At 46.3% G+C, this 25,929-nt stretch overlaps 1 protein-coding gene across 1 annotated transcript in view; it reads left to right on the top strand.

Moving 5' to 3' along the window:
• The window catches only part of LOC137535444 (zinc finger protein 208-like), a 195,524-nt gene that overhangs the window by 140,036 nt on the left and 29,559 nt on the right, over positions 1–25,929 (top strand). Inside the window, exons 13-14 of the mRNA XM_068257272.1 lie at positions 118–1,114; positions 15,606–15,613. Of these exons, the coding sequence (XP_068113373.1) occupies positions 118–1,114; positions 15,606–15,613 (1,005 nt within the window). The remainder of the gene's footprint in view (positions 1–117; positions 1,115–15,605; positions 15,614–25,929) is intronic.

A 25,929-nucleotide genomic window follows, 5' to 3' on the forward strand; every position in this document is an offset into this window, starting at 1 on the left:
AATATTCCCCCAGACTCCACTTTCCTGTCTAACCCTGAGGGGCCTCATACCCAGCACAGCTCTCCCCCTGCTGGAGGGTCTTATTCCTGTTCCACATGTGGGAAATGTTATACATGGAAATCACATCTTGTCATACATGAGAGATCTCACACTGGTGAGAAGCCCTATTCATGTGCTGAGTGTGGGAAATGTTTTGGGCATAAGAGAAGTCTGATCTTTCATGAGAGATCTCACACTGGTGAGAAGCCCTATTCATGTGCTGAGTGTGGGAAATGTTTTACTCAGAAATCAAATCTTTTCGCACATGAGAGATCTCACACTGGTGAGAAGCCATATTCATGTTCTGAATGTGGGAAATGTTTTGGTCATAAAGTAAGTCTTAACATTCATGAGAGTTCTCACACTGGTCAGAAGCCTTATTCATGTGCTGAGTGTGGGAAACGTTTTGGGAGTAAATCACAACTTGTCAGGCATGAGAGATCTCACACTGGTGAGAAGCCCTATTCATGTGCTGAGTGTGGGAAATGTTTTGGGCATAAGAGAAGTCTGATCTTTCATGAGAGATCTCACACTGGTGAGAAGCCCTATTCATGTGCTGAGTGTGGGAAATGTTTTACTAAGAAATCAAATCTTTTCGCACATGAGAGATCTCACACTGGTGAGAAGCCATATTCATGTTCTGAATGTGGGAAATGTTTTGGTCATAAAGTAAGTCTTAACATTCATGAGAGTTCTCACACTGGTCAGAAGCCTTATTCATGTGCTGAGTGTGGGAAACGTTTTGGGAGTAAATCACAACTTGTCAGGCATGAGAGACTGCACAATACTGAGAAGCCCTATTCATGTGCTGAGTGTGGGAAATGTTTCGCTCATAAATCACATCTTGTCAGGCATGAGAGATTTCATAGTGGTGAGAAGCCCTATTCATGTGCTGAGTGTGGGAAATGGTTCGCTCATAAATCACTTCTTGTCAGGCATGAGAGATGTCACACTGGTGAGAAGCCCTATTCATGTGCTGAGTGTGGGAAATGTTTCGCTCATAAATCACATCTTGTCAGGCATGAGAGATTTCATAGTGGTGAGAAGCCCTATTCATGTGCTGAGTGTGGGAAATGTTTCGCTCATAAATCACATCTTGTCAGGCATGAGAGATCTCACACTGGTGAGACGCCCTATTCATGTGCTGAGTGTCGGAAATGTTTTGTGAGTAAATCAACTCTTGTCAAACATGAGAGCTCTCACTCTGGTGAGAAACCCTATTGATGTTCTGAGTGTGGGAAATGTTTTGCATGTAAATCAATCCTTGTTCAACATCTATGCAAACGAGGAAGGATCTGCTGTCATATGCAGCCATGGCTCTCTTGAAGAGTAAATAAAAGCCAAAAGCCCAAAACACTTTTATCTGGCTGAACAAACACTCTGATAACACAAAAGTGCTGAAATTATCATTATTTGTTTTTGCTGGGAGCTGAATAAACCAGATTTTAACTCACACTGATTTTGCTGCTGTGCATAATTCAGAGTCAGGATACACCCCCTTAAAGTGAAAATAAGAATGTGAGACTCCAGGAAAGTTTTGTATAACATTGTTATTTACCTGCTGTGAGCTGCAGATGTGGGGATATTAGAAGCTCCCATTCATCCAGACTGAACTGAGGACAGGAGATTTCCCTCTCCCTGTGTCTCTGTTTTACAGTCAACAGCCCAAGTTCACCAGGAACTCTCCACCGGCGAACAGTTTGGGCCATCTCTACCAGCGACAGGTACAAACTCCAAAGAGTGATTAGCGCTGTGGAAAAGATCATTGGATCATCCCTGCCACCTCCCGATCTCCACACGGCGAGAAAGAGGTCTAGTGCCACCAAGATCTAGTGTGACCCCTCCCACCCAGGCAACCGCTTCTTTGACCGCCTCCCATTGGGCCGCCATTCTATGACCATCTCCTCTAGAACAAACATGCTTAGCAGCACCTTCAGGCTGTCCTCCTGCTGAACTCTATCCCTCCCCTGCTGAGCCCGCCCTCCTGCCGTAATCCTACCCCTCAGACAGCAGAGACTCCCCAGCACCCGCTCCGGTCCTCCAAACACCTCAGGGTGCAGCACCCTCCTAGCACCTCTGTAGCGCAATATCGCCTGCCCAGGTGTATTATTACCCTCATGTTGTAAATGTTTTCCACCTACACTACTTGACTATTGTTCTTGGTTTTGTCTGCCAATGTCTGTTTATTTGTTGCCAATGCTAAAGCAGCACAGCTTAATGACAGGAGAGTGAGGTAAAAATCTCCAGCGCACTCTATGCTGCGGTAGTGCTAACTTACGCGTGCTCTGTTAGCTTACTGGGCGCGCCACTGAACCCGCCCTGAGCCCCTGGCTGCACAGGATGACATCTCAGCACTTTTATTGGCCCAATAGGCTATTTGTCACGTGACAGGAAGCCTATTGGGCCAAATAAACAGAAGCGCCAATTAAGTTGCTTAATTAAGCGTGCTGAAAGGGATACTGTAGGGGGTCGGGGGAAAATTAGTTGAACTTACCCGGGGCTTCTAATGGTCCCTCGCAGACATCCTGTGCCCGCGCAGCCACTCACCAATGCTCCGGCCCCGCCTCCGTTTCACTTCTGGAATTTCGGACTTTAAAGTCTGAAAACCACTGTGACTGCGTTGCCATGTCCTCACTCCCGCTGATGTAACCAGGAGCTTACTGTGCAGTCGCAAACCATACTGGGCCTGTGTAGTACGCTCCTGGTGAGATCAGCGGGATCGAGGACACGGCAACGCAGGCACAGTGATTTTCAGACTTTAAAGTCTGAAATTCCAGAAGTGAACCGGAGGCGGGGCCAGAGCATCGGTGAGTGGCTGCGCGGGCACAGGATGTCTGCGGGGACCATTAGAAGACCCGGGTAAGTTCAACTCATTTTCCCCCAACCCCCCCCCCCCCCCCCCCCCCCCCCTCCTACAGTATTCCCTTTAAGCCTTTCAGGACCGGCTGCCTAACCCCCCTTCAGTACCAGGCATTTTTGCAGAAGGGGGGGAGGGCGCTTTTGGGGGGTCAGGCAGCCGGATCCCTGCAGGGTCTCTCTGGGCTGTCTTCCCCCCTGTGTGTAGCAGCCTTCACTCACCTTCCAGGCTCCAGCGATGCGCCACAGCAGACCCCTCTGCTCCGGCCAGCATCTCTGCTCCAACTGACGCTCAGTTCCGGGTCGCAGCTTGATGACGTCATCAAGCTGGGACTCGGTGCTGGTGTCTGAAGGAGCAGACATGTCGGCAAGAGCGGTGGAGAGTGCCGAAGGGAACGGCAGGGAGGTGAGTGGATCCTCTTCTTTCCCTCCTACCGTCAAATTGATCACTACGATCCAGCAGCGATCATAGTGATTATCAGCCATACGCGATGGCTGCTGATCACTGAGGGGAGATGCCAGCTGTCATATGACAGCTTAATCTCCCCTCGCCAGTGCGCACGATCGCGTCGGGATGGTTCTTAGCGCGGATGTTAAATCATCGTACAGTCAGGACAGTAGCACCACATGCTGGACATAGATTCAACGTACGTCGGTCCCCGAAAATGTAAGCTTAAAGAACAAACCGCATAGTGATAGTAACAAAGGTGGAAATGGAGGAATAATACAAGTATGCCAGATATTTCAAATATTTAAACAATTTGTTCACAGTGTTAATTATTGTAGGTAGGATTCAGAGTTTAACAAGTTTATGGCAGATGGGAAAAAGCTGGTTTTCAGTCTGTTTGTGTGTATGCAGATTGATCCAAACGTCAACCTGATGGAAGGAGCTCATACAAGGCGTTTCCAGGGTGAGCGGTGTCCTTGATAATGCTTTTGGCCCTTCTCATACAGCGAGTCTTATACAGTTATCCAGAAATCTCAGCATCCAGAAGGAAAAATTCTGACCTTGCAGGATGCATAAATCTAGTTTTACAGTTCTTTATGCAGTAATAATCCTCTGTTACATTAAGGTAAGTCTGTCTTTTGTCTTAATTTTTTTTTTTTAGCTACAGTATTTCAACATTAATACTCAGTTTCGTATATAGTGTGGGGTATAGTACTGTTTTTTTTAGCTAGGCCTATTTTTGACATTGACCCTCAAGCAACCAGAAACTACACTTATCCGGCATTTGCCAATCCCCGTCAGTGCTGGATAATGGGGGTTTTACTGCACAAGCGTTCCAGTGCTGGTAGTTCAGTGCCAATAATGACTTCTGCTGTTATTACAGCTGGCTGCAGGGCTTCTCTGGCAGCCTTGGTGCAGCTGGTGTACCAGGCCGGCATGCAGTTGGTCAGACCGCTTTCTATAGGGCATCTGTAGTAATTAACCGGCAGCTTCTGTGGAAGGTTAGTGCTCCTTAGCGTTCTCATAAAGTAGAGGCACTGTTGTGCTTTGCCAGTTACAGCTAAAGCATTGTCAGCCCAGGAGTGGACTATTGCACTGGCCACAGGGCATCTGGGTGTCACTGCAGTACATTGAGGCTCGGGTCTCTTCTGCTTTACACCTCAGTGGTAGCAGAGACTATAAAATTCAGGGGCATCTATGTGGACACCATTACACTGCTACACACCTGCTGCATTGTGAACATCGCATAGGTGGTGCATTGCAATGTGGCAAACCTCGGCTGTTATGCTACAAAGACACACTGTGACCAGAGCCTTACTGTATACTGTAAGCAGATCTATACATGTAATGGTATGTGTGCCACATTCTGCACACTCACTTGCTTCAATTCAGCAGACAATGCACAGAAATGCATGTATAGTTGTGGCTGTACGAGGAAAGATCCCCCCTCCCCATCCAGAGCGGAGCAGTATGCATGGCAGACCTCTGTGTACCCCCCATGTGCGGAGTGATGTTGGCCCATCTTGTGTTGTTAGCCATGACATATATTGATGGCAATGGCAGACCTCTGTGTGTCCCCCTCCCCCATGCATAATGTGCTGTACCAGATTCTGACGTGATTGTGCCGCCCCTGAGTCTACCAGCCACTGCAATATATGTATTTAGGCTGAGCAGTAATGGCTGCATGTCCCCCGCTATGTGCACTGTGTCCCGTATTGTGTGCAGCTGATTACGGTAATGCCCATTAGATAAAGGCTTACCACCATGCTGCCTCCCACCAGAACAGAATGTAAGGCAAACAGATCCTCTGTGTCCCTGCAGCCCGAGTGTCCCCGGCATAAGCAGAGTGCTGTGTGTCCCCCGCTATGTGCCCTGTGTCCCGTATTGTGTGCAGCTGATTACAGTAATGCCCATTAGATAAAGGCTTACCACCATGCTGCCATCCACCAGAACAGAATGTAAGGCAGACAGATCCTCTGTGTCCCTGCACCCCGAGTGTCCCCGGCATAAGTAGAGCGCTGTGTGCTTCTTTTGCTTACAGAGCTTAACATGAGCATTCCTCCATAGCTTGTCAGTTGCGCACCCTCTGTAGCTTGTCAGTTGCACGTCCTCTGTAGCTTGTCAGTTGCGCGTCCTCTGTAGCTTGTCAGTTGCGCGTCCTCTGTAGCTTGTCAGTTGCGCGTCCTCTGTAGCTTGTCAGTTGCGCGTCCTCTGTAGCTTGTCAGTTGCGCGTCCTCTGTAGCTTGTCAGTTGCGCATCCTCTGTAGCTTGTCAGTTGCGCATCCTCTGTAGCTTGTCAGTTGCACATCCTCTGTAGCTTGTCAGTTGCACATCCTCTGTAGCTTGTCAGTTGCGCATCCTCTGTAGCTTGTCAGTTGCGCATCCTCTGTAGCTTGTCAGTTGCGCATTCTCTGTAGCTTGTCAGTTGTGCATCCTCTGAAGCTTTTCAGTTGTGTATCCTCCGTAGATTGTCAGTTGTCCATCCTCCATAGCTTGTCAGTAGCACTCTCTCTTTGCTACCATTAGTTGAGGCAACTGGAAGCCCCAACTAACCGGAATGCCTGAGGGATAATGGGGACTTTGTTTTTAGGGTGTTTACAGCCTCTTAAATACTTATTGAGCCTCCAGCGACGTCTAGCAGTCTTCCTCTTGCTCCTAGCTGCTTCCAGCATCCGTGCACACAAGTCTGCATGTCACATGACCCAATGCAGGTCAGGTGACACGCTGGCTTCCATGCACAGGGGAAGCTGGAAAGCCACTAGGAGCCTGCTAGGAGCAAGAGGAAGGCTGCAAGACATAACTGGAGGCTTGGGGAATATTTGGGGGGAGGGGTTGTGCTTTTTAGGCCGGTTACTCAAGCAACGAACAAGCACATGTATCCCACTTCAGGTGATCCCCGCTGGTGCCGGAAACTGGGGACTGTGCTGTGTGTGCATCTGCAGCAATTACCCCTAATAATCTGATCATTTATAATGTCACAGTTTGGAGAATGTATGAAGTAAAATTAAAGGACAACTGTAACAAGGGGGATATGGAGGCTGCCATATTTATTTCCTTTTAAGCAATACCAGTTGCCTGGCTATTCTGCTCATCCTTTGCCTCTAATACTTTCAGCCATAGACCCTGAACAAGCATGCAGCAGATCAGGTGTTTCTGACATTATTGTCACATCTGACTGGATTAGCTGCATGTTTGTTTCTGGTGTGATTCAGACACTACTGCAGCCAAATAGATAAGCAAGACAGCCAGGCAACTGTTATTGTTTAAAAGAAAATAAATATGGCAGCCTCCTTATTCTTCTCATTACACTTGTCCTTTAATTATTAATTGTCGCGCATCACCATAAATCCCCTAAAAAAACACTATTTTTGAACTCTTTATTATGAAAGGCCTAGCAGGCTAGCTTATTATTATTATTATCATTTAGCTGAGAGATTGACCACCTTCCACAGTGATCCTAACATCCAAGAGAGGTGATCTGCATTTATTCTTGGTGACTTTATTGACTATAAGCAAGGGCAGGGCTCTCTCACCCTTTAATGTCTTGGGATGTACCATATTTTACCTCTTGTGTCTACCTGTGTCCCCCTCTGTCCTCCTGTGTCCTCCTCTATGTCCCTTTGTGTCCCTGTGTCCTCCGTTTGTCCCCGTGTCGTCCTCTTCATGGGCACAGCACAGGGAGTCTCTGCCATTGCGGCGGGTTAGAGGTTTGTATTGGCTGGCGTTCACAAGTCAGGAACTCCCTGCAATTTAGACTATAAGACGCATTGACCTTCCCTCCCCCTTCCCGTTTTGTGGGAGAAAAGGTGAGTCTTATAGTTCAAAATATACAGTATTATATATTTTATTCAGTATGTAACAATTGTCACTGTAATTACCAGATCTGTATTTTGTATTGATTCTGCATTTTGTTACCAGTTCTGTATTTTGTATATATATTGGTGTTGTACACCATTTGTCTGTATTATTATGTACCCCATGCTTGTTTCTTACTTTACTTAATAAAGCAATAATAATAGACAAGACTGCACTTCTTTAAAGTTGTTAGACAAACATAACACTAAACTGGAGGTGATATTCCACCATGATCAAGGAGCTCTATAAGAGGTGGAACACAAATACAATCAGGTGAGTTCCAGTCTGACCTGGTGGGAAAGGTTTCCATGTTCCAGGGATCCTCAGACTGGGCCTCTGCGGCTTACAACTTCTTTTCTGCACCCCCTGATGGTCATGATGGAGATTACAATCATATGCATCATTACACAGGTGAGGTTGTGTTTAAAACTACTCAAACAAATCCACATGGTTAGAAGGTTAGTGGCCGATACACAGTCTTATAGGCCAGTAGTTCTGGGATAAGCTATATATATATATATATATATATATATATATATATATATATATATATATATATATATATATATAATTGGATGTATGTATGTGCCGCGATCACTTGAAAACGGCTTGACCGATATTTTAACAAAACTTGTCCCTTGTTAAACTTGGTATACAGATCCCTTACTACCTGGGATGATATGTTCTGGGGGTCTTGCGTCCCCCCTGCACACGTGGGCGGAGCTACAAACAGCAAATTAGATTTCACCCATTAATGTGAATGGAAATAATGGAAAAGGCTGCCATTCTCACAGTAATCAAGCCAGAGTCCCCACACATGGCACAGTTGGTCACTTGGTGACCGAGGTTACAAATCCAGGAAAAGTGGGTGGAACATAAAACAGCCAATCAAATTTCAGCCATTCATTTTTAATTGGGAAAATGTAAACTGCAGCCATTCTTAGACTTGTTAATAGCAGGGTTCTCAAACTTGCCAGTCGGTTACTGGGTAAATGAGACTAAGATTCTAGAAAGTGGGTGGAGCCTACAACAGCCAATCAAAATTCACCTATAGATTTTCAGGGGGAATAGTTAAACTGCTGCCATTCTTACACTGTTAATGGCAGAGGCTTCAAACTTACTACTCGGTCATTGAGTGACTGGGGTTCAAATTCACTAAAGGGGAGGAGCCACAAACAGCCAATCAGATATCCCTGGTGGTTCAACTTCTTCTAGTCACACATTTTTGATGCCAGGAATATGAAAGCTCACAAACTTGGTCATTAAGTGACTGTGTCAAGGATACAAAAAGTGAGCAGAGCCCAAAAAAAAAAAAATTCACTGGAAAAATATAAACTGCAGCCATTCTTACACTGTTAATGGCAGGGTTCTAAAATTTTGCCCAGTTGGTCACTGGGTGGCTGGGATTAATATTCAGGACAATAGGTGGAGCCTTCAGCAGCCAATCAAAATTCACCTGTTGATTTTCAAGGGGAATATTTAAATTGCTGCCATTCTTACACTGTTAATAGCAGATACCTCAAACCTGGTACAGTTGGTCATTGGGTGACTGGGGTTCAAATTCAGAAAGGGGGCGGAGCCACAAACAGCCAATCAGATTTGTAGTAGTTACAGAGGCGCCAGCAGAATAAAAATAGACTATTAAAACCAAATAAAAAAATTGGGGGACCGGGGTGGATCCGTCTCCCCAATATATATGACACAACCACCATATATGGTATCCAGAAAAATATATAATCAGTACTCCACATTAAGGTGCATACAGATATAGCCAGTACAGAGGCACTGCACCTATCTGCACAACCTCGGAGTTACTCCTGCTCTTGTATTTGCCTGAGGAAGTGGGCTTGGGTACCCGCGAAATGCGTTGCATAATTTAATGAGGAGTACTGATTAAATATATATTTTCTTTCCAACGTCCCTCAGGATGGCCTCAAATGAGAGATTCCGTGCCCCTCCCCCTAAGGAAACACAAGCCAATTAAAAAAGCAATAAATAGCTCCACCTCTTCCCCCTATCCTCAGTTTTTTGTGTTTCCCGGTCCACCCGGGAGCATAAGCCAATGTCTGCGACAAATTTTTTTATTTTTTTTAGCATGGCCTGGTGGTTCTGGTGGGAGCCAGGTCCCCCTGTATTTCCCCCTGTGTGGTCTCTTACCGGGTTGCGTTGGCTCGGGAGGAGGCTTATATGGCGGCTGGTGCGGCGGCTGATGCAGAGCCTGATGCGGCGGCCATGACGGCGAGGAAAGTTGGATCTTGCGCGGAGTCAGGCGTGCTTACGTAAGCTGGGACGCATACGTCACGCGTACATGCATCTATTGGGATGCATGAGTCATACGTACTTGCGTCTACGATGACGCATTTCCGGCGGAGGTACTGCGTCTTCTGTTGTTTCTTCCGCCTCGTGGATTCGGCGTCCGGATGCGAACGGAGGCAGAGGACAGCTGCAGGTAATTAAACTTTAATGAATTGCCTGACGAGGGGCGGAGGAAGTTTTATTTAACAGACTCAGGGTCTGTGTTCATCCTGACACTCTGTTTGTGCTGAATCTGGGAGATGGAGCAGCCCTGTTCTCCTGCAGATTCTATACTGCCTGCTACAGTGCAAAGCGCCCAGAGCAATGCTCTTGCCTCAGGACAGGTGTTATGTGGTTGTTTTGGAGTTTGGCAGAGTGTATATGAGATTTTCTAGATTTCTAAAACTTTTTTTCCCTGGTATTTTTTCAGAATAAAAATACAGAGAAAGGAAACAGCTCATCCAGACCTAAGGGGGAGGTGACAGAGGAGCAAGATGGGACCAGTGTGGATACAAAAAAGAATCAGATAGTAGTTCTGCTAGATCTAGTCGTCCTGCTAAGTGTATAGAAAAATCCAGAAGATGTGATGTATGTGATGTAAAGTTATCCAGTACTTGGAAAAAGTCAATTTGTCAAAAATGTGAAACCCCTGTAAAGTCTAATGCGAATGTGGTTCAGGATCTGGTCTCTATGATTAGAGAGGAATTATGTACTATTTTCAAGGCTTTTCGTACGGCTATGGTTGATCCGGAGCTAAAAGGCCAGGTTGTGAGTAGTCAAGTTTCCCAGCCTGAGGTTGCTTTGGAGGAAGGTGAAGCCTCAGAGCAGGATTCAATGGAGGAAGGAGAGCAAAGAGATAATCCTTTACTGGAGGAAGAACCCTCTACTTCTAGGGGGTCAAAATATCTTTTTTCTGCAGAAGATACTCCTGAGTTGTTAAGGGCTAATGGAAATATACAAATTATTGATACCAAGGACCCCAAAGCTCATAAACTTGATAATTGAGTGACTGTATGTCAAGGTTAGAAAAAGTGGGCGGAGCCAACAACTAAATTGTTTACACGGGAAAATATAAACTGCAGCCATTCTTACACTGTTAATAGCAGGGTTCTCAAACTTGACACAGTTGGTCACTGGGTGACATTCAGGAAAGTGGGATAATATTCAGGAAAGTGGGTGGAGCCTACAACAGTTAATCAAAATTCACCTATTGGTTTTCAAGCGGAATATTTACATTGCTGCCATTCTTACATTCTTAATGGCAGAGGCCTTAAACCTGATGCAGTCAGTCATTGGGTGACTGGGATTTAAATTCTGAAAAGGGGGTGGGACACACACTGCCAATCAGATTTGTTTAATTTCAATGGGAAAATGCGGAAAATGCAACTTATTGATGCCAAAGACCCCAAAGCTCATAAAGTTGGTCATTCCCCTATTGATTTTCAAGGGCAATATTGAAACTGCTGCTATTTTTACACTGTTAATGTCAGAGGTGTCAAACCTGCTACAGTTTGTCATTAAGTGACACAAACAACCAATCAGATTTCTTTGCTGGATAAACGGCTTCCATCCACACAATTTTGATGCCAGGAACCGGACAGCTCTCAAACTTGGTAATTGAGTGACTGTGTGTCAAAGATATAAAAGGTGGGTGGAGTAAAAAGCAAACGTTCCTTGGAAAATGTAAACTGCAGCCCTTCACTATTAATGGCAAGGTTCTCTTTTCACAGTTGGTTACTGGGAGATTGGGATTAATATTCATTGGGTCACTGGGGTGCAAATTCAGAAAAGGGGGTGGAGCCACAAACAGATTTGTTTCCTTTCACTGGGGAAATGCAAATTATTGATGCCAAGGACCCCAAAGCTCACAAACTTGGTCATTGTGTGACTGTGCGGCAAGGTTACAAAAAGTGGGTGGAGCCAAAACCAAATTTCACTGGGAAAATATATACTGCAGCCATTCTTACGCTGTTAATGGCAGAGTTCTCAAACTTTGCCCAGATGGTCACTGGGTGACTGAGATTAATATCCAGGGAAGTGGGTGGAGCCTATAATAGCCAATCAAAATTCACCTGTTGATTTTCAAGGGGAATATTTAAATTGCTGCCATTTTTATACTGGTAACAGCAGATGCCTCAAACCTGCTACAGTTGATCAATAGGTGACTGGGGTTGAAATGATGGAGAGGGGCGGATCCACGAACGGCCAATCTGATTTTTTTATTTTCTATGGAAATATACAAATTATTGATGCCAAAGACCCCAAAGTTGGTCATTGAGTAATTGTGTGTTAGGGTTAGAAAATGTGGGCGGAGCCAACACCATCCAAATACATACCCGGGCAACACCGGGTTATCAGCTAGTAGCATATAAAGGTTGTTTTCTAAAACTTCAGGCAGTAAATACGAAGAGGAGCTGGTTGTTTAAATGTTTTTTGGTTTTTTTTTAGAAGACCCCTGTCACCGGTTCTCTGCTGTGTCAACGAAAATCAAGTATCACTTTTCCATGAGAATGTAAGTGTGCAAGTGACATGCATGTGACACGAATGCTGCTGAGCAGATGTGTGACATCAGCCTAGAAGTTAGGGCATCACAGAAAGCCAGGATAAAGGAGGCCGAGAGGTCTTGCTCTCTCTCTCTCTCTCCCCCGGTGCACAAACACCTAATTAAGGGAGAATGTATGAGCATGGAAAGGTGACACATAACAAGGAAAACACACTCATATGGACTGTCTAACCAAAGGTAAAGGTTAAATACAAATGCAAACATCGGTAAGAATTCTACATATGTCTTCTTGGGGGGGATTGTAAGAATCTGCAGGGTTCTTGTCATGTAAATCCCTCAGAAAACTATATTCAGAGTTCTCCCATAAAGGACACCCGAGGTGGAAATAAACTAATGAAATAAACAATTGTATCTATCCTTCTCCTCCTAAAATGACTTTTTAATATATTCCACAGCTTTATTTTATATTTAAATCTACTTGGTAGGTTTTTACTGTTTTTCAATAGACAACTGTAATAGTATCCAGTGCCCATCAAAATATGCGGAAAGTGTGGAACCCCAATTTAATGGGGGAGCCTAAGAGTGATAAAAGGTTATTCTAAACAAAAGGACTGTCTCACTTAGTCTCAATAATCACTTCAATTTTATTTCATATCTGCATACAAACCCCCCCATTTACCCCCATAAAACCGAGCCTAGAGTGTGTACCAGCCTAGCATACACAGCCGGCCGTGTCACTCACGCTGCACAGCCAAGCTCACACCATTCAAACACAGAGCTACACTCCTGGGAGTATCAGGGTTGTGAATAGTCTCCTGTTGTGTAAGCTATGACCTCAGTCCAGCTCCATATCCAGTACTGCGCACAATCTATAGTGGAAAAGTCCCAGATCCAATCCAGATACAATCCTCACATAAACATCTGTGACAACTGCTGTGCTATCTTATCATATATTTCCTCCTATGAAGTTCATGCAGGGGGAGTGAGGTTGAGCATGCAAGCCATGTTAGTCCATGCAGCGGGGGGTTCCAATTAGCATAAGCGACCACACAACTAAAGCCAGTCATAGGGCATTAGATAAGTTCAGTAACACATAGAGGGCTGGCGCTTGGGTAACACAGCGTTCTCCACTACCCTCATAAGCCAAAGCATAATACTCTGCCCTGCGGGCTCTCACCACCTCCACAGGCTTGAGGTCCTCCCTGGCAACTCTTCGGGCCCCCACCTTTCCCGGCTGTTCTTGGCTGTTGTTCGCTTCCTCCTCCTCTCAACCCCTTTTGCTAACAGCAGTAATCCACGCCATTCTGGATCCATGCGCCGACAAGCGCACAGCGTGTGGCGTCACTCCGGCTCGTTCCCGTGACTAGTATCGCCCGCCCCTCGGGCTTCCTCAGACGGTCACATGGGCAGCGCCGTCATGTTGTTTTAAAAGCCATCCACTCCTGCCTGATTTGCATATCTCCGCCTCTGCTCATTAGTCATTGGTCATTCTATTCACCACTTCTCGATACACAACAAGTGGTCATAACGTTATAAACCTCTTCAGATCAGTTCAATTGAGATTCTTCACAGTTATGCTAAATAAACCAAGGGAGTATGAGATGCATATTTTACAAGAGGAAAACCTCCATCTAACATTTCAATTAGATCCATCCCAGCCGCTCCCACACATCTGGCTGTATTGTCTCCTTTTCTATATATATGCATACATACATGCATATATGATGGAATAATTTAAAGTGCAGGCCTAATGGGCTAGTTTCATCCCCCTCTTTAATATTCCCCACATGTTGTTGTATTCTTTGTTTTAGCATACGTGTCGTTTTTCCGATTATATTTAGACAAGACAAGACAAATAACATTTATATTGCGCTTTTCTCCTTGCGGACTCAAAGCGCCAGAGCAGAGCAGCAGCCACTAGGGCGCGCTCTATTGGCAGTAGCAGTGTAAGGGAGACTTGCCAAAGGTCTCCTACTGAATTAGTGCTGGCTTACTGAACAGGCAGAGCTGAGATTCGAACCCTGGTCTCCTGTGTCCGAGGCAGAGCCCTTAACCATTACACCATCAGCCAACTGCTTTCCACACGGACATGTGATCATATATACCACAAGTTTACTCTCACAATTTATAAAGGACCGGATTTCATAGCACTTTCTGGACTGTGAGTCTGAAAAACTTCCCACACGATCAACTAAATGACAGACTGTGCACTTTCCACACGGGTACATCCCCTTTGGATGTGTCGAGGGGCCCAACCACATGCGCGACGATTGAGCTGTAGTGGATCTAAAATCAGACCTCACCAGCATGTTGCGCAGGTTAGGGGCCCTTTTAGCCGCCATATGAGGATAGTCCCCTACTATCTGTATTATTTTAGGATCAAGTCTCAACAGGTGCCATTGTTTGGCTAGAAGTCTCCGCAACTGATTCCAGTGGGTTCCATATTGCGTCACTACCCTTGTCACTTCATTTTTTGGTGTCCTCTTTTTATTATTTTGTGTCAAGAGTCTTTCCCTAGGGGTCTCATTACTCTGTAGCTTTGCCCTCTCAAGCACCTCTGTACTATAGCCACGGCGCTTAAAGCGACCACACATCTCCTCAGCCTCCTTTTCGTAGTCCACCCCTTCACTGCAGTTCCTGCGGACCCGCAACAATTGTCCCACAGGAATACCTTGCAGCAAAGAGGGAGGATGAAAGCTTGAGGCATGCAGGAGAGTATTTCCTGCGGTCGGTTTGCGGTATGTTTCAGTCCTGATCCTGTCTCCATCTTTTTTGATTCTTAGATCCAAAAAGCTTATCTCATTCCCATCAATAGTATGGGTTAATACAATATTTCTATTGTTCATGTTTAAGTGATCCAAGAACACACCTAGTTCTTCCATGGTACCCCGCCAGATCATGAGGACGTCATCGATATATCGAATCCAGGCCGCGACGTGCACCCCAAATTCCACACTTGCGTATACCTCCTGTCGTTCCCACAGACCAAGGTGGAGGCACGCATAGGCCGGGGCGCACGCCGCGCCCATTGACGTCCCCTTAATCTGGCGGTAGAAGGTCCTGTCAAATCTAAAACAATTAAGGGTGAGGACCATCTGCAGGAGATCCATAATGAGCTGGCAACGCCCTAGCTGTACCCCTCCAGAGCTAAAATCTATGAACTATTGACCCTTTTTATCTCTCAGAAGTCATTTTCTGCTAGGAAAGTGTTTTATAAGTGTAATTTGTTATCAGTGAGGGTCACACTGTAGTCTGACCCAGACAGGAATTGCCACTTGCATACCTGATGTTTAACTCTTTCAGACAGATAAAGAAAAAAAAAGGAACACAGCGTACTTATTTGTGTGCTTGGCACTGTACATACACATGTCTATCTCATCATGTCACCTCGGGTATCCTTTAAGATTTATTCTAGAGAAACATAATTCTGATCATTCTAGTAGTACATCATGCTTTGTGGACGTCCATTGAGCTTTATCTTCTCAAATGTACAGACAGCCCGGCACCATCCAACACTAGGAGTGTAAACAAATCACAACATGAAAATATTATTATTATGTTATATTAATGTTTATACAGTGCCGACATCTTCCGCAGTGCTGTAGATAGTATATATTGTCTTGTCACTTACTGTCCCTCAGAGGAGCTCACAATCTATTCCCTACCATAGTCATATGTCCTATGTGTATGTATCGTGTACTGTAAATGTTGTAGACTAGGGCCAATTTTAGGGAGAAGCCAATTATCCGTAACTTATCCGTATGTTTTTGGGATGTGGAAGGAAACCGGAGTGCCCGGAGGAAACCCATGCAGACACGGGGAGAACATAAAAACTCCTTGCAGATGTTGACTTGGCTGGCATTTGAACCGGGGACCCAGCACTGCAAGGCGAGAGCGCTAACCACTACGCCACTGTGCTGCCCAGAATCCGGAAGAACTCCAATTATGGCCTGAAGTTCCTGGACCTGTGTAGTAGGTATGCTGCCCATCACATTCTCATGGAAGCCAATAGAAAGCTCCTGATGTGATTGTCGGCTCTCACACACCCACAGCCCACCTATAGTGGGATGTGCTTAACACTTGTTAAGCTGGAGAATTTTCTGTACATAAGATGTAGCTGTAATTTATAGGTAGGGGAGAATGGTATTCGCTTGACACAGCAATTTAGAGCTGATGTACGTTCTGCTGCTTCTGTAACCAAGGCTGAGCAGTGCATTGTGACCTAGGCAATAAATCTTTAATGGATGTAGAATGTACTCTAGCTTATGATACTGATGTCTATTGACCAGACACTTGAGGTCATTTCAAAGGGGTTAAATACAAGGGGTTTTATTTACAAATATACATATATAAAAGTTAGAGCACGCAAACTATGTGACTCACATAATGGCTCTATATACCCTAGGCACAGTCACATACTTTCATTAGCTGAACCCCTTTCAGAATTTTTTTTTTGTTTTCCTTTCAGAATCCGAATCAATTTATTTTCGCCAAGTAAGTTTGCACCTACAAGGAATTTGTCTTGGCAGTTGCTTAACAAACACAAACAAAAGCAATACAAGGACAGACAGTGTGTATATTACAAGTCAAGGACATTATAAGTATAGTGGCAGTAAGCAATGTGAGAATTGTTCATTTTCAGTTCTGTGCTGATTACTATCAAGTCATAGCAGCTCTAACGTGGTTCAGCATTAAGTATGGCTACCACTTGAGGAAAAAAGCTGTTCTATCCCACAGTCCATGTCAGCATTCCGAGAGAGAGAGAGAGAGCTTCCCAAAAACAAGTCTTTTATCTGGACACCACAGGTATGTAGACCCCTCCTCTGTGTTATACATCAATAGTTCCTGCCCTTAGCAGCTGGGGGAGGAGAGGAACCTGTTGGGGTTGTTGTAGCTAGTCCACTTGCAGTTAGCACAGCCCTTCGCCATTTCAGATTTACAAGCTCCTCAAACCTGGTTGTAGAAATTATTTGGTTTCAGTTGAAAGAGGACATGTCCTTCCCAGAAACTCTTGTGTTGACAAACCAGATAACTCAGTTTCCTCTCAGCTTGGGTAGCCATTTCCTCAATGGCCATTTGCGGGGGCTGGGGTCAGTGTATGAGGCCATTGTCTTTGCTGTTTATTTACTCATATGCAGATGTGTGTGGTTGTAAAAAGTCATTTATGAAACACAGGCTTTGCTCAAGGCCCCGGCTGATCAACTAGATTCACTGCAAATCTCTCATAGCAACATAAATGTCCAGACATACTTTTTCCATTAAGGCACACATGGAAATACACCGTTTATACTGATAAAATACAACAATGGCCTCAGAGAGTCTCTGGTCTGTGTATACAGCTGCAGCTGTGTGAAGGTCCAGCTGATACAAGAGTAAGTGCAGTCTCATCAGATGATCGCTGGTGCCGTGATTACCAAGGGCAACCACCTAATCAGTTTTTATTATCTGCGGTATCCTCCTCCCTCTGAAAAACATACTACAAAGACTACAATGGGAACATGAGACAATGACTGTCTATGATGGGGGTTGGATTGTTATTAGAGATGTCACGAACATCACATTTTTCCGCAAATGTTCGCGAACAGGGGAATCTGGCAAACAGCCATAGACTTCAATGGGCAGGCGAATTTTAAAACTTACAAAGACTGTTTCTAGCCACAAAAGTGATTGAGAAGATTTCAAGGGGTCTAACACCTGGACTGTGGTGTACCAGAGGGGGATCCATGCCAAAAGTCCCACCTACATTTACAGAGTTGATGCAATGTTGGGTTTTAATCCCTAAAGGGCAGAAATCACATTGTGCACAGCTCTGGGTGTCAGTGGGCTGTGGAGTGTCTCACACAGAGAAATGCAATAGTGCTATCAGAATACAGTGAAATGATAATACACAGGAGTGGTTCTGTGTGTGCAATGACAACTGAGGCAACAACAGTAGCAGTTTTGTGCACACAGCTCTGGGTGTCAGTGGGCTGTGGGGTGTCACACACAAAAAACACAGGAGGCCGATGTGCTAGCCCTCAAATGGGCTGTTTGGGGTGCTTTCACAGCAAGTGAGGAACAAGAACACAGGCCTAGCTAATGCTTTCCCTACCTATCTGCAGCAAGTCTGACCCTGCTCTCACTAAAAGTCAGCAGCCAGCAGAGAATGAATCCAATATGGCCACCGCAACTGCTTTTTGATAGGGGAATGGGAGGTCCAGGAGGGGTGCTAGCAGTGTTGCCAACTCATCCCTTTAATTACTGACACATCTAAGTTATACAGGTTCTGGGGCTATTTGAACATAATCAGTGCCTTAACTGCATCTACCTAGCCACAAAACCTGTATAATTCATATGTGTCAGTAATTAAAGGGATGAGTTGGCAACACTGGGTGCTAGCTGATTGGCTGCCATGTGTCTGGTGACTGTGAGGTAAGGGGTCAAAGTTTAGCTGATGATATATAGGGGGGGCGGGTCGAAACGCCAAATGTTTGCTGTTCGGCACAGATGCAAACAGCTGAAGTTCGCAGAATACTGTTTGCCGGTGAACAGTTCGGGCCATTTCTCATTGTTATCTTCTCTGAGGCCTGAGGGATAGTTGGTGACTAGGTATGATCACAGATATGCAAATGCAAGTTGATGCAAATGTATGCAGCTTGAAAATGAACCAATCAATTTAAACCTGGGTTAAAATTGATTGGTCCATTTTCAAGCTGCATACATTTGTATAAAAATTTGCATAATTTTGGAAACATTTGCATCTCATTGATCATCCCTATTGGTGACGTGACTATATACATACGTAAATAAATATATTATGTACTGCAGAGGATGACAGCTCTGTGTAAATCTATATATATCAAATCGTGTGTGCGTGCGTGTGTGTGTGTGCGTGCGCGTGTGTATGCGTGCGCGCGTGCGTGTGCCTGTGCGTGCGCGTGCCTGTGTGTGTGTGTGCGTGCGCGTGCCTGTGTGTGTGTGTGTGTGTGTGTGGGCGTGCACGTGTGTGCGCGTGCGCGTGTGTTTGTGCATGCGTGTGTGCGCGTGCGTGTGTGTGTTTGTGCGTGCGTGTGTGCGTTTGTGTGTGTGTGTGTGTGTGCGTGCCTGTGTGTGTGCGTGCGTGTGTGTGCATGCGTGCGTGTGTGTGCGTGCGTGTGTGTGTGCGTGCGTGCGTGTGTGTGTGTCGCGATCACTTGAAAACAGCTTGACCGATTTGAACGAAACTTGGTACACAGATCCCTTACTACCTGTGATGATATGTTCTGGGGGTCTCGGGTCCCCCCTGCACACCTGGGCGGAGCTACAAACAGCAAATCAGATTTTCCCCATTCATGTCAATGGAAATAATGGAAAAGGCTGCCATTCTCACAGTAATCAAGCCAGAGTCCCCACACTTGGCACAGTTGGTCACTTGATCAAGGAAATGTGGGCGGAGCATAAAACAGCCAATCGAATTTCAGCCATTCATTTTTAATGGGAAAATGTAAGTTGCAGCCATTCTTACGCTGTCAATGGCAGGGTTCTCAAACTTGACACAGTTGGTCACTGGGTGACTGGGATTAATATTCAGAAAAGTGGGTGGAGCCTACAAGAGCCAATCAAAATTCACCTATTGATTTTCAAGTGGAATATTGAAACTGCTGTCATTCTTACACGGTTAATGGCAGAGGCCTCAAACCTGCTACATTCAGTCACTAAGTGACTGGGGTTCCAATTCACTAAAGGGGCAGAGCCACAAACAGCCTATCAGATTTCTTTGCTGGATAAACTGCTTCCATTTACACAATTTTGATGCCGGGAACTTGAAAGCTCACAAACTTGGACATTGAGTTACTGTGTGTCAAGGTTACAAAAAACTAGGTGGAGTCAAAAACAGATTTCCCCGGGAAAATATAAACTGTAGCACCTTCTTCACTCTTAATTGCAGGGTTCACAAATTTTGCAGTTTGTTACTGGGTGACTTGGATTAATATTCAGAAAAGTGGGTGGAGCCTTAAAAAGCCAATCAATATTCACCTGTTGATTTTCAAAAGGAGTATTAAAATTGCTGCTATTCTTGTGCTTTTAATGGCACAAGCCTCAAGCCTGGTGCAGTTGGTCATTGGGTCACTGGGGTTCAAACTAAGAAAAGGAGGCAGAGCCACAAACAGCCAATCAGATTTGTTTTTATTGATGCCAAGGACTTGAAAGCTCACATACTTGGTCACTGAGTGACTGTGTGTCCAGTGTACAAAAAGTGGGAAGAGCCAAAGATGGTCACTAGGTGACTGAGGTTAATATTCAGGGAAGAGGGTGGAGCCTATTATAGCCAATCAAAATTCAACTGTTGATTTTCAAGGGGAATATTTAAATTGCTGCCATCATTACACTGTTAATAGCAGATGCCTCAAACCTGCTATAGTTGGTCATTGGGGTCCAAACGCTGGAGAGAGGTGGAGTCACAAACCATTAATATGATTTAATTTCTATGGGAATATACAAATTATTGATGCCAAAGCTCACAAAAATTTTTTTGTTATTGAGTGTTTGTGTGTTACGGTTAGAAAAAGTGGGCGGAGCCAACACCAGCCCAAATACATACCCGGGCAACGCCGGGTCAGTAGCTAGTACACAATAATGAGCAGGATGATATTGTACACACACAGCCCACTGTGCTCACACTACTGAAGTAATGAAAGTGCATTGGGGTCAAAAGTACAATGAAAATCTTGAGAGCACACCAGCGATGATTTGCTCCTCCCTTTATTCTACATCCGAGCTGTCACCCGTCCAATCACCTAATCCCAGGACACTTTCCATACGCTTAGTAATAGTGGAGGGAGGAGAGGACCTCCATGTCCCGCCTACCGGTCTGTCAGCTGCTGGGAGGAGGAGCTGCTGGGAGGAGGAGCATAGCCAGAAAAGAATGGAGAGCTATGGAGGGATTAACATGAGATGAGTCTCTGTATAAAACTGTGATCCTAGCCTAATACAGGCTCTATACTGGCTCCATTGGCCGTGTTACAGTATTTACAGATGAGGCTCCCATCAGTGTTGATGTGGGCCTAGTACATGTGGGTGTAAGCATCATTAGACACCCAATATTATAGCCAAGTAAGGTGTTTATTATGGTTAGGGCCCCTGCTGGCCCCTGTGTAATTTACACATCTGGAAGAGCTGGGGTGTGCAGCCTGGAGAGCAGCACCAATATGTTTGTTAGTTTTTTTTAATCAAAGTATGGTAGTTATAGCAAAAAAAAGACCACCACTCGGCATCCAAACCAGACCATGTGAAATATCCACAGCTTGGATCCAGTCACACTGTGCCTCTTCCGTTCTCAGCATACAATTTGGTTCAGAAAGAAGTCCAGGGCGGGCACTAGTGTTGGGCGAACACCTAGATGTTTGGGTTCGAGAACGTTCGCCGAACATCGCCGCGATGTTCGGGTGTTCGCGCCGAACTCCGAACATAATGAAAGTCAATGGGGACCCGAACTTTCGTGCTTTGTAAAGCTTCCTTACATGCTACATACCCCAAATTAGCAGGGTATGTGCACCTTGGGAGTGGGTACAAGAGGAAAAAAAAATATTTGAAAAAGAGCTTATATTTTTTGAGAAAATTGATTGTAAAGTTTCAAAGGAAAAACTGTCTTTTAAATGCTGAAAATGTCATGTTTCTTTGCACAGGTAACATGCTTTTTACCGCCATGCAGTCATAAATGTAATAAAGAGAAGAGGTTCTATAAACAGGGACCGGTAACGCTAACCCAGCAGCAGCAGCACACGTGATGGAACAGGAGGAGGCGCAGGAGGAGAAGGCCACGCTTTGAGACACAACAACCCAGGCCTTGCATGAGGACAAGAAGCGTGCGGATAGCATGCTTTTTACCGCCATGCAGTCATAAATGTAATAAAGAGAAGAGGTTCCATAAACAGGGACCGGTAACGCTAACCCAGCAGAAGCAGCAGCACACGTGATGGAACAGGAGGAGGCGCAGGAGGAGAAGGCCACGCTTTGAGACACAACAACCCAGGCCTTGCATGAGGACAAGAAGCGTGCGGATAGCATGCTTTTTACCGCCATGCAGTCATAAATGTAATAAAGAGAAGAGGTTCCATAAACAGGGACCGGTAACGCTAACCCAGCAACAGCAGCAGCAGCACACGTGATGGAACAGGAGGAGGCGCAGGAGGAGAAGGCCACGCTTTTTGAGACACAACAACCCAGGCCTTGCATGAGGACAAGAAGCGTGCGGATAGCATGCTTTTTACCGCCATGCAGTCATAAATGTAATAAAGAGAAGAGGTTCCATAAACAGGGACCGGTAACGCTAACCCAGCAGCAGCAGCAGCACACGTGATGGAACAGGAGGAGGCGCAGGAGGAGAAGGCCACGCTTTGAGACACAACAACCCAGGCCTTGCATGAGGACAAGAAGCGTGCGGATAGCATGCTTTTTACCACCATGCAGTCATAAATGTAATAAAGAGAAGAGGTTCCATAAACAGGGACCGGTAACGCTAACCCAGCAGCAGCAGCACACGTGATGGAACAGGAGGAGGCGCAGGAGGAGAAGGCCACGCTTTTTGAGACACAACAACCCAGGCCTTGCATGAGGACAAAAAGCGTGCGGATAGCATGCTTTTTACCGCCATGCAGTCATAAATGTAATAAAGATAAGATGTTCAATAAACAGGGACCACGCGGCAACGCTAACCCAGCAGCAGCAGACGTGATGGAACAGGAGCAGGCGCAGGAGGAGAAGGCCAAGCTTTTTGAGACACAACAACACAGGGCTTGCATGAGGACAAAAAGCGTGCGGATATAGCTGCAATGCTTTTTGCCGCCATGCAGTCATAAATGTAATACAGATGAGAGGTTCCATAAACAGGGACCGGCAACGCTAACCCAGCAGCAGCAGACGTGATGGAACAGGAGCAGGCGCAGGAGGAGAAGGCCACGCTTTTTGAGACACAACAACACAGGCCTTGCGTGAGGACAAAAAGCGTGCGGATATAGCAGCAATGCTTTTTGCCGCCATGCAGTCATAAATGTAATACAGATGAGAGGTTCAATAAACAGGGACCGGAAACGCTAAACCATCCCAGATGTTCATTGGTCATGTTACTTGGTTGGGGTCCTGGATTGTTGCGTAGTCGTTTCCAATCCAGGATTGATTCATTTTAATTTGAGTCAGACGGTCTGCATTTTCTGTGGAGAGGCGGATACGCCGATCTGTGACGATGCCTCCGGCAGCACTGAAACAGCGTTCTGACATAACGCTGGCTGCCGGGCAAGCCAGCACCTCTATTGCGTACATTGCCAGTTCGTGCCAGGTGTCTAGCTTCGATACCCAATAGTTGAAGGGTGCAGATGGATTGTTAGACACAGCTACGCCATCTGACATGTAGTCCTTGACCATCTTCTCCAGGCGATCGGTGTTGGAGGTGGATCTGCACGCTTGCTGTTCTGTGGGCTGCTGCTGCATGGGTGTCAGAAAATTTTCCCACTCCAAGGACACTGCCGATACCATTCCCTTTTGGGCACTAGCTGCGGCTTGTGTTGTTTGCTGCCCTCCTGGTCGTCCTGGGTTTGCGGAAGTCAGTCTGTCGGCGTACAACTGGCTAGAGGAGGGGGAGGATGTCAATCTCCTCTCTAAAGTCTCCACAAGGGCCTGCTGGTATTCTTCCATTTTGACCTGTCTGACTCTTTCTTCAAGCAGTTTTGAAACATTGTGTTTGTACCGTGGATCCAGAAGGGTATAAACCCAGTAATTGGTGTTGTCCAGAATGCGCACAATGCGTGGGTCGCGTTCAATGCAGTCTAGCATGAATTGAGCCATGTGTGCCAGAGTCCTACCAGTCATCATCCTCTTGTGAGCGTTGTGATAGTTGTTGTGATGCATCATAGTCGTCACCTTCTTCCTGGTCTGCTTCTGCTGACCATTCGCGCTGAATTGTGGAAGTCCAACGTGCACCGCTCTGGCCCTCGTCAGTGGTGGCAGGAAATTCCAGCTCCAACTCCAGCTGTTCTTCCTCCTCTTCTTCGTCATAGCTGCTGGGGCCAGCGTTTCCTGAGGCGGATGGCCTGATGTTGGTACCATCACGCTGATCGTTTTCTCCTTCAGATTCCCCCAGTTGCATCATGACAGCTGTTTCCTTGATTTTCAACATTGACCTCTTCAGTAAACACAGCAGTGGTATGGTAATGCTGACTGAAGAGTTGTCACTGCTCACAAGCACCGTGGATTGCTCAAAATTTTGGAGGACTTGGCAGAGGTCCAACATGTTGGCCCAATCGGATCCACAGAAGCTTGGCAGCTGGCCGGATGCGCCTCGGTACTGCGCCGTCATGTACTGGACCACTGCACTCTTCTGCTCGCAAAAGCGGGCTAGCATGTGCAGCGTAGAATTCCAGCGCGTAGGGACATCACACAGCAAGCGATGGTGGGGGAGATTGAAGCGCTCCTGCATCTTGGCGAGTGCCCCCGAAGCAGTACTTGAATTTCTACAATGTTTGGCCACTCGTCGCACCTTCAACAGAAGATCGGCCACGCCTGGGTATGTCTTCAGGAACCGCTGAACTACTAGGTTCATCATGTGCGCCAGGCAAGGGATGTGTGTCAGCTTAGCCAACCTTAAAGCGCGAATGAGATTACTCCCATTATCACACACAACCATGCCCGGTTTCAGGTCCAGCGGTGCCAGCCACAAATCCGTCTGTTCCTTTATTCCCCTCCAAATTTCCTCCCCTGTGTGCTGCTTATCCCCAAGGCAGATCAGCTTCAGCAACGCTTGCTGACGCATGCCAACAGCTGTGCTGCACTGCTTCCACGATCCTACTGCTGCTGGGTTAGCGTTTCCGGATGAGGTACAGCTTTGAGATGCGTTGGAGGAGAAGGAGTCAGAGAGGTAGGTGCTGCTGTTGTTATCCAGTGGGAGGGACGGCGGTGCAGCTGTTTGCGGCGTGGGCAACACCCGCGCCGTAGCAGGTGAGGAATCGCTGCCAGGCTCCACAAGGTTCACCCAGTGCGCGGTAAGGGAGATGTATCGACCCTGGCCGAACGCACTCGTCCAGGTGTCAGTGGTGAGGTGAACCTTGCAGGCAACGGCATTCTTCAAGCTTCGGGTTATTTTGCTGACCACGTGCTCATGCAACTCAGGCACTGCAGAGCGTGCAAAGTGGTAGCGGCTGGGAACCACGTAACGTGGGATGGCCACTGACATCATGCCCTTTAAGCTGTTTGTCTCCACCACTCGATATGGCAGCATTTCGCAGGCCAGAAGCTTGGCTATGCTGGCTGTTACTGCCACGGCCCGGAGGTCATTTGCTGGCAATTTCCTCTTGCGCTCAAACATCTCCGAGACAGACAACTGAACCGTAGGGCTGCACACTGAAGGGCTGTTGGTTGTTGTGTTTGATGAAGACTGGGAGACCTCAAGAGCACTACTCCGGAAAGTGACAGTGTCAGCGTCGTCTAATGTTTGTGAATGTTGTGAACCACGCAATGGCTGGGCTACTGCTGCTGCTGAGGCGGGTCTGGTGGTGAGTCTGGTGAACCCAAGGGAGGCAGTGTTGCTGGTACCCTGTCCTGTCGAGTTTGCCCACAGAGTGGGATGTTTGGATAGCATGTGGCGGCTCATGCTGGTGGTGGAGAGGTTGTTAATACTTTTCCCTCTGCTCAGGCGGGTCTTGCACACCTTGCAAATCGCCATGGTAACATCCTCAGTGCAGTCTTCAAAGAAAGCCCAGACTTTGGAGCACCTGCCTTGCTGGCGATTTCTGTTTGCGCCTCTTTTGCCTCTCACTTGAACTTCCACGCTTGTGGTGCCTGAAATAGCGCGCCGCCTACCTTGTGGCACAAGGCGAACTCGTGCAGCAGTGGGTTCTTCAACAGACTCATCTGTGCTGCTGCTACGACGGCGATGTTCTCGTTCACAAACAAAAATCTGGGTCTATGTCCACATTGTCCATAC

Source organism: Hyperolius riggenbachi, chromosome 10 (genome assembly GCF_040937935.1).
Source record: "Hyperolius riggenbachi isolate aHypRig1 chromosome 10, aHypRig1.pri, whole genome shotgun sequence".
Classification (NCBI taxonomy): domain Eukaryota; kingdom Metazoa; phylum Chordata; class Amphibia; order Anura; family Hyperoliidae; genus Hyperolius; species Hyperolius riggenbachi.